The sequence below is a fragment of the Loa loa genome (assembly GCF_000183805.2).
Source record: "Loa loa unplaced genomic scaffold supercont3.9, whole genome shotgun sequence".
Classification (NCBI taxonomy): domain Eukaryota; kingdom Metazoa; phylum Nematoda; class Chromadorea; order Rhabditida; family Onchocercidae; genus Loa; species Loa loa.
The window spans coordinates 607531-616234 of NW_018108189.1; the positions used below are offsets into that span (position 1 = coordinate 607531).

The 8704-nt window shown below is 35.6% G+C and overlaps 1 protein-coding gene across 1 annotated transcript in view; it reads right to left on the bottom strand.

The window, feature by feature from the left end:
• Positions 1 to 5415: 5415 nt before the first annotated feature.
• LOAG_16605 (hypothetical protein) overlaps positions 5416 to 8704 on the bottom strand; it is a gene marked incomplete at both ends in the record, with an annotated part of 6300 nt that continues 3011 nt past the window's right edge. Inside the window, 9 exons of the mRNA XM_020449256.1 lie at positions 5416 to 5517; positions 5700 to 5780; positions 5924 to 6085; positions 6216 to 6314; positions 6457 to 6586; positions 7154 to 7304; positions 7419 to 7608; positions 7734 to 7865; positions 8025 to 8198. Coding sequence (XP_020307275.1) covers positions 5416 to 5517; positions 5700 to 5780; positions 5924 to 6085; positions 6216 to 6314; positions 6457 to 6586; positions 7154 to 7304; positions 7419 to 7608; positions 7734 to 7865; positions 8025 to 8198 — 1221 coding nt within the window. The remainder of the gene's footprint in view (positions 5518 to 5699; positions 5781 to 5923; positions 6086 to 6215; positions 6315 to 6456; positions 6587 to 7153; positions 7305 to 7418; positions 7609 to 7733; positions 7866 to 8024; positions 8199 to 8704) is intronic.

Genomic DNA, 8704 nt, shown 5'->3' on the forward strand with positions numbered 1-8704 from the left:
CAGGAACTAAGTCGGAGAAGGAGCGATACTTGTTCAGTACGTGTGACACTCTGAACATTTCTTGAATCCACTACGACTGCTCGCATCGACAATCATAATGTCGCATTCACACTTCATTACTGATGTGGGTCGCGCATTCATAGTGAAATGCATTTACGTATGAGCTTGGACAGTATTATTCAGTATTAAGTTGTTCTAATAGTCTTATGTCATGTTACCTTTATTGCTTTGGGAAGAATGTTGCGCTTTCCTGGAATATGATTAGTGGTCCGTCTGTAGGGATTTCTCAGCATTATAGATTATCATTGTTTAGAATTTATTTTTGCTGATCACTACATTAAAACACCAACTGTACGACAATGCACAATATATATATCCATGTGAAATTATAACGATATGGATTGGATTACTGATAAATTTGTGATTGCAAAACAATCAGAAGCATAAATTTTGAGATTGAATTCTTCCGACACAAGTCAATCCAGAAAATAAGAACAGACTTCAACGACATATAATTTGATGTTCCGGGTTCTTGCAGAGAAATTAGGTTATCAATGGCTTAGACAGTAATTAAATTACCAGTGGGATACAAGGTAATTTTGGCTTCTCTCGAAAGACCAACATAACATTGCACTTGACCTGATATTGCACTACTGCTGATTGGATGCACTACAAAGAAAGCCTAAGCAGTTCTGGTAATGAAGGAATCACTGAAATTATGGAATGGGTTATGTATTGCTTATGTATTCCTACTATTACAAGTGAGGTACTTTGCTTCGTTACAGCCATGTTAGACGAAGGACGAACAGAATTAATTAGTGAAATATCATGGCTCCACTATTCATGTACTGAGTACTCAAACTTCATCTGCAGGTAAAGCCGCATATTCAACTCATTTTTAAGCGATAACAAGCTCGATCATAAGAAAGTTCCTTCTTTTGACATGAATAGCAGCAGACGTAAGTAATCTCACACAAGTTTACTGAAATTTGCTAGCACTAATCGCTTTATCTATTCCCACAAAAGAAAAAAAAATTAATGAATTCTACTGCTTCTGGTCATTACGGCATGAAATCTGACAGTCCGCAGATTGGATGTAAGAGGCTTTCGAATAAGTACTATACCATTTGAACTGGTTTGGGCCAGTTCACTTCTCCATCCACTCTATCCAAGTGAATAACATGCAAATAAAATTACATGGATATTAAAAGAACAAGTGGTCCAAACTGTTTGTCGCCGTTTTTGTTCAACCGTGACAAAAACTGAGGACAAGACAAAAACTTTCTACCTCTTTAGTTGGTAGTACCTTAAACTTGGGTAACTAAACCTTTATTTACGATAAATTTATTAATATAACAATGAACTTTGCAATTACGACATCGATACAACAAATTAATAACGAAAACCAAAACGAAATGATTAAATCACGCCCGATATCCTCCAACCAACCGATCTGTCGAAAGGCGCCTTTCGAAATGATTTGGCGCTCAAGATGGTCCGTTTTTCCGAGGGAGGGTGCTTGTACCGTTTGTGATTACAAGAATTAGCTTCCTCATGGAGGTCACTACCGCAAAGGCTACACAAACTTGCAAAGGTTATAACTTTCAATTTATAGATAATAGTCGCTTCAGTAAATGGTTAAGATTATTGGGAATAACGGTTTCAATTCTCAATTTCATCAGGTTAATTATCAAAGAAAAATTGTCATGGTTACAATCATTTTCAACCGAGAAAGGTCAATTCTCGGCTAATGATTACAAATTGGCAGAATGATTATTAATCAAAAAGGCGCAGTCCGAAGGGATAACTGATGAAGAAATAAATAAATCGAATTTATACTATATCGAAGGTGAGAAATTATGGAGATCCAACAGTTGGAAAATTAAGAATTGCACGAAACCAGCAAACATCCTATTTACCTTCCACGACATAATTCAGCAACGGAACTTCTCATACTACAACAGCATAGGGATCTATGCCATGCTGGAACCAGTCACACTCTTTCAGAGTTGAGAAATAGTTTTTGAATACCTAAAGGAAGATCCGCAGTTAAATGAGCTACAAACAAATACATGGTTTGCAAACGATGGTAAGCCAGATCATTCAATATTACCATTCACGTCGATTTCGCGTCAAGCGTTCTACAGCCTTTGCGCAAGGTGATTTGGACCATTGCGGTCCTCTTTCGATCACAGGTGACAACGGGATAACAAAAAGGTGGGTAGCTTTATTTACATATTTTACGACGCGAGCGACGTACCTAGATTTGGCCGAAAATTTGTCTGTAGAAACCTTCCTACATATCTGAGAAGATTCGTTGCCGATGCAGATATCCCGAACTAGTTTTAAGTGATAACGCTAGTCAACTTCAGTTGGTTTTCAAAACCATTATGAGACAAAACATTATATCTAACTTTTTAGCAAAAGGGGGAATGATTTGGAAAAATATCATGCCAAAAGCCTCATGACAAGGAGGAATTTACGAAAGGGTGAATGGATCAATACAAAATTCAATAAGAAGGGTTACTGGCAGAAAATTACTAGAAGAAAGAGAATTAGTAACTTTAATTGTGGAAGTTCAGGGTATACTTAACATCCGATCACTAATGCCAATTATTCATCATACGTTCTGCCCTACTGATTTCATTTTACCTAACGCCTCTTTGAATATGCCGACAACTAGCGATGATGAGCAAGAGGAATTTATTCCCCACAAGCTAAATACTAAAGATAGATTTGTTAAGCGAAATGTGGAGAATTAAGTACTTAATTAGTATTAGGGGACGAACTTCAGCAAAACACACCTCGTCCAAAACAGCGAAAAAAAAAACTCCCCGTAAGGGAGAAATTGTGTTTATCAATGGTGAAGAAAATAATAAAATCCAGTCAAACCATTCAGGAAATGTCGAACCTGAAGAGCCCATAGCATTACGAACTAGAAGTGCTGAAAAATAACGATTCCAGTCGAACGAAACAAAGTAAATCTAAATTAATCAATTTATTTCTAACAATTTCCATGTTCGCCTTGTTATTGCTACAAGCGATGGCAAAGGAAAGTTGCCAATGGAAATCTGGAATACCTTCAATCTGCCGGAAAGTGGAATTGTTAAGATATTTCGGTACAAAACTTTACAACAACTTAGATTGGTGTCTACTCACGAGCTAACTTTAGCATTCCTGCAACCAAATGCAGCAATATTATCTGAATAGTAGGCACTAAACCATTTCTTAAATTATCATTATCAGTAATATCACTCTATTACCGGAAATTCGCAAGACATTAAATAATCGGAGGCCGATGGACTGGATTGTTTCAAGTTCTAATTTCTGCCGACAAATAGATCACTAACAATGAAGTACACTACTCTTACAGATATAACTGAGCGTTAGTTTCAATCAACAACAAATTTTTTATTAAAGAAGGCGAGCAATTCCCTTCTCAAGGCGGGAAAAGTATAGTCGATACCGACGTCATTTTGTGGAGCCTAAAGGAAACGGCGAAAAATTGTTTCTATTGAAGGATTGGTATATTTGACGCTCATATATATATGGAAACCACGTCGTTGTAGATAAACTTCAAACATCATTCGTTTTCAAAAAGGAGAATGAAACGTTTATATTACGGAACTGCAAATTTATCCGTTCCTGTCTGATGGATGGTGACATCATCATCGACATGGGAATAAATTCCAGTAAACCCAGGAATGGCAGGAGCATGAACTTTGGATTAGCTATGAAAATAGACAAGTTATTAATGATGGAAACAGATGAAAATGATCCTGAAAATAAAACTTCAGTATCTCTATGACGGTTTACAGCGACAGATAGATATATTGCACAAGGGAAGTTGCCAAAACCGAAATAATTTACTATTGCTGATAGAGTAATCGTCACAGAACATTTTAACCTTAACCGCAAAGTTATTATTACAACGAAATGATGTAATAACTAAAAGAGCTAGTAAATCAGACGGACTTAATCCGAATATCATTGAATTCAATAGTGGAATAACAAGTAAATCCGAAATCGAAAGAATTACCACAGAATTGAAAATGTTAGCCTAAAAACCACCAAACGATCAATCCAGCTCCCATAGACGGAAGATGGAAACTCTCTTAGATGAATTCACTCAACAGGGCGAAGAAATATCAAAGCAAATCGAGGAGAAATTCGGTAAGGCAACAGATCTAATGCAAGAATTAACGAAACTTTTTACGCATTAATTACTACTGGAGTGTCTTTGTAACAATCAATTGCACTTATTGTCATCAAGTTCAAAATTGATTTAATTCGACTTATTTGTTGTGCTCATGTTTTAAAACTTCGAATCAAAAGGAGCTGTTATTCCTTCAGCAACTACACATACTCTTTTATCAAAAATGAAGAACAAGAAATATCTATTAAACAAGCTTCTTTCTGTTGCAACCTACAAATTCTTCGTCCAGAAATATAATTTCTCTTGGTCGGAAATGTCGGGAAAACCATATTATAATATTATTTAGCCTTCAGCCAAGTAATCTTATGTTTACGACAGTAGTAAATGTTGAGAAACCGAGGAAATTAAACTATGTTAATGTATTTATTTAGTATACAACCTAGGTAGAGGAATTCATCACTTCACATAAAAAATTGTTTTTCTATACCTGGAGTGACGAGTCATTTATTTGACCTTCAAATCGTGTGAAATGTCCCAATCTTATAATGAACCAGCGATAGATACGTTGTATACATCCGGTAATTATTCATATGTAAATTCTTCTTGCCTGAGAATTGATTCCATATGTAAATTGGTTATATATAATTGTTGGAATATTGTAAAGATTTTGTATGTAGCTATGGGAATACAATATATCTGATATGCAGCTGTATGTTATTGTAAGCCAAACCCATTTGTCTACAATATAAAAGTCTTAATACAAATTCTTATGCTCATTCAAAAACATCCGATTACATATACTGGCTCAACCTAGCGCTGTGTCCCTTTCATCTTTACAAGAATAAAATTTCGGATTAACTGTGCTGTCGCTACAAAATCATTACAATCAACACCATCGCCTTTTACCAACTACTCTTTTTCCTACAGTTTGAAGCCGTCCACAACCCATTTCAAATATATTATCCATCAATTCAAAAAAGGAGCTTTTGAGACACAGTGTGCTAATTGGCTCCTTGTTGGCTGAGCAAGTTCATTTTAGAAAAGGAGTTACTTTTCTAATTCACTTTCGAAAACTGTTACGTTTTCAGTTCGGTATCAATTTTATCGAAATTCACATTAACAGTCGATCAATTTTCTTCTAATAGTGCAAAACAAAACAAAAGAACGAAATTCTTGACAATATGAGAGTATGATCCGAAAAGCTGAGACCCAACTCTTCTGGTTCGACAATTACAGAAACATGTAGAAAAGTAACCAGTTCAAGATGTGACATGAATTTTCAATTCTGCTGTAACACCACTTTCCCACAGTCGTTTCGTTTCTTTATCCAAAAAGTTCACAGAAAATTCCATCGTACAACTCTGAAAATATTCCTCATTTTACCGGACGTGATACCCTGATATCTCATGCTTCATAGTTTAGTCTATAACGAGAAAACCATTCAGATCATTTAAAAATAACTGAGAGTAGTCAGAAGGTTAAAAAAAAGCTAATCCTTGTATCAGATTGACCTTACGTGTTCTGCACAAAGTATGACAATCACCTGCGGGAACGCAAGAAGAAACTGAGCATTGAAAAATTTTCCTTCCTGTGGCACCACAGTTTGAAGTTGTGAGCATTCTTTCTGGAAAAGCGTACCATTTAAAGAACATGCCATAGGAACAAGTTAAAAAAATCGTTCCACTTTTTCCAGAATGGCTTTACTTTTTACAGCAGTGCTTTATTTCAAAATAATTTTAAAATTTAAAATCCCCAAAAACGGCTTACACTGGCATCTTTCAAGAACTTTGCTACTGCTTTTACAATGACAACGTCAACGGAAGATGCGTGCGACGATTCGATTGCGCCTTCAATGGAAATTGGTACTTTTTGGTTAGAAGAGACACCAATAGCAGTCTCCGTTGGTCCTGGTTGGGGTAAAACGTTCAACTTAAATGAAGCAAGTTTCAGTACTCCGGTAAAAATTCAAATTTTGTTCAAAATATCTAGCAGAATTTCAAACTGCTTTTACGTAAAATTCCTGTCAAGAATAATTACTGAACATACAAAAAACAGACACCTTTATCTGTGTATATTTGAGCTGCTGAAAAAAAAACCGTGGAATACATATCGGAAGACCACATAAGTACCCAAAAGTGCTCACAAGAAATTCCAATTTCTGAAATAAACTTCGTTGGGCTAGAGTAATCAGTCCGGCCATAATGTACGGTAATACATAAAGAACTTTCAAAATGGACTGAGAAAATTAGAAAAAATGAAAGATATGAGTTATTCTTTATATTGACCGAAAGAGAAAGTACTTTTTTTGTTAGCCTCTTCTGTAGAGCTATAGTATCCAGCTTTTCAATTTCTCCTTTGGCCCATAAGAGTGAAGCCCGTAAACGCTTATTCGCCAGCGAATAATGCGAGGAAGAAGATATCGATAAAGGGCTGAAAAAAATCTTAAAACGACCATAGAACCAAAGTGAACTAAAAAATGTTTCGGATGATCTTATTTGCCAAAAAAGGATTTTCTGAACATATAAGGACTGGGCTTTTGTAGCCATCTGGTGCCAATATATTCCGGACATATTTCCAATTTCAGAGTCATAAAATCAAGCCATTATGCTATGAACAAAAGAGCACAATAATCCACGAGCAAATCAGCTTTTTAAATAGGGAGCACATCATAAAGCACTTTCGCGTCACTACGCTTCCCGAAAGAACCAAAACAATGGTGGCAAACAAAACAAACGAATTTGACCGCACTATAAAAAATTTGTGCATTTGAAAAACAGAAAGAAGTTGCTTATGACATGAGGGAGGCGAAACTGCGGGAATTACCGTTATATGACAAGACATCAAAACCGTGACGGCTAAATAGGATTGATCCAATGTAAACACAATGGATACATTTTGGACGATGAAAATAAAGTACAAATAGACTTGGGAAGAGTTGAATACATTTGCAAACTGAATAACTATGCAACATATATAAAAACAAATCGTAAAGCTAACGACAAAGGCTGCTGCTTTGCGAATAACTGCAAAGCACCACTGAATAAAGCACACATCCCGCCATACAGCTCTACAAAAGTCGTAGTATTAGTATCGGCATCAAAGCAATGCTTGTATAAATCCAACCACATATCACGACATTTATGCATTCCTGAAGGTTATAAGTCCTTACCAAAAAAAAAATAATCTCATATAAAAACCTAAAGTAATGAAAGAAATGGTAATCACAGACTCCTTACTAGAAACAAAATTGTAGTGGACTTACTTATTGCACAGGTTTGCAAACGAATTGAAACTTTCTTCATAATAAAAAGAGCTGGTTTGTCACTAAGTAATAAATTCGTATTTACAACAACCAAGAAACTGCGTAGAGCTGTATACATGCTATACAGGCAGTCTACAAATCGCAATGGGAACATGAAATAACGTAGGGATTCTCGAGATGAGCATAAGGCCTAAAACATTCGAATTAAAAAAAAGTGCGAAAAAATTACAATTGGAAATACAAATGATTGATCTAATTTCATTAAATAGCTATCTGTTATTTGCAAATAACAAAAATAAAACATTGTAAACGCACAGAAAGTGATAATCGAGCACTATTGAGATTTTCAATGGACTTTTCCAAAGCAAAAATCGTAAATTCAGAAAGTGATGCACCACAGATATCCCGTAAAGCTGTTAGCCACATTCTGGTTTGGAATGATTTCACCTGAAACAGCAACTGAAACATTACAACAAAATCACTAAAAACGGAGAGGAACGGACTTAACTGGGCAACGTAACATGAGAAATAGACTAAAGGAACTACATGATAATTATGTGATAAAGTAATAGCACAAATAAAGATTGCTCAACGTACAGTATTAACCTTTTTATGGATTACGTCCAATATAGGACGAGCAACGAACTTCCAATGTCCGTTCCGCATAGCTGATCGGGCAACTAGATACAGAACCCATGGATCACTTCCCCAAAAATCTAAGTGATCTTTGGGAAGTCCAGTCAAGTCGCTCAATGGAGCATACACTAGACAAGAAAAGAGCTGAAATAAAATCATCTGCTTGTTTATAAAACAGAAAAATTTCCGAATTATTATAATTAGCTTCAACAGATTCAAAATAATACTGCTGAGTCAAAATGCAATTACAACTTACGGTCAATTTCGTTAAATTTGTATTTTCATTCAGTTTCGATATTGACCAAGCACGAAGACGTGAATAGAGATATGAGTGAGTCTCAGCAGCTGCTACTAAGAATTGCAACACGTGTAATGCCGAAAAATTCGGCAGTGCTATGGTTAAGAGAGCATCTACTACAGCATCTACAGTTTCACGTGGACAACTTTCGTCACATATGAAGGCAGTTAACAGACGATAAAACTGAATATTATAATATATTGATGATTATATAATAAACTAAAAACTTGACGGACATTTTAGTTTTCCAAATCAGTAAAACTGCTCGTGAAAATGAAGGAAGACATGAATTATTTCTAACTGATTGATTTGCTTTTCGGATGACACAAAACTTGTCAAATCACTGACCGCA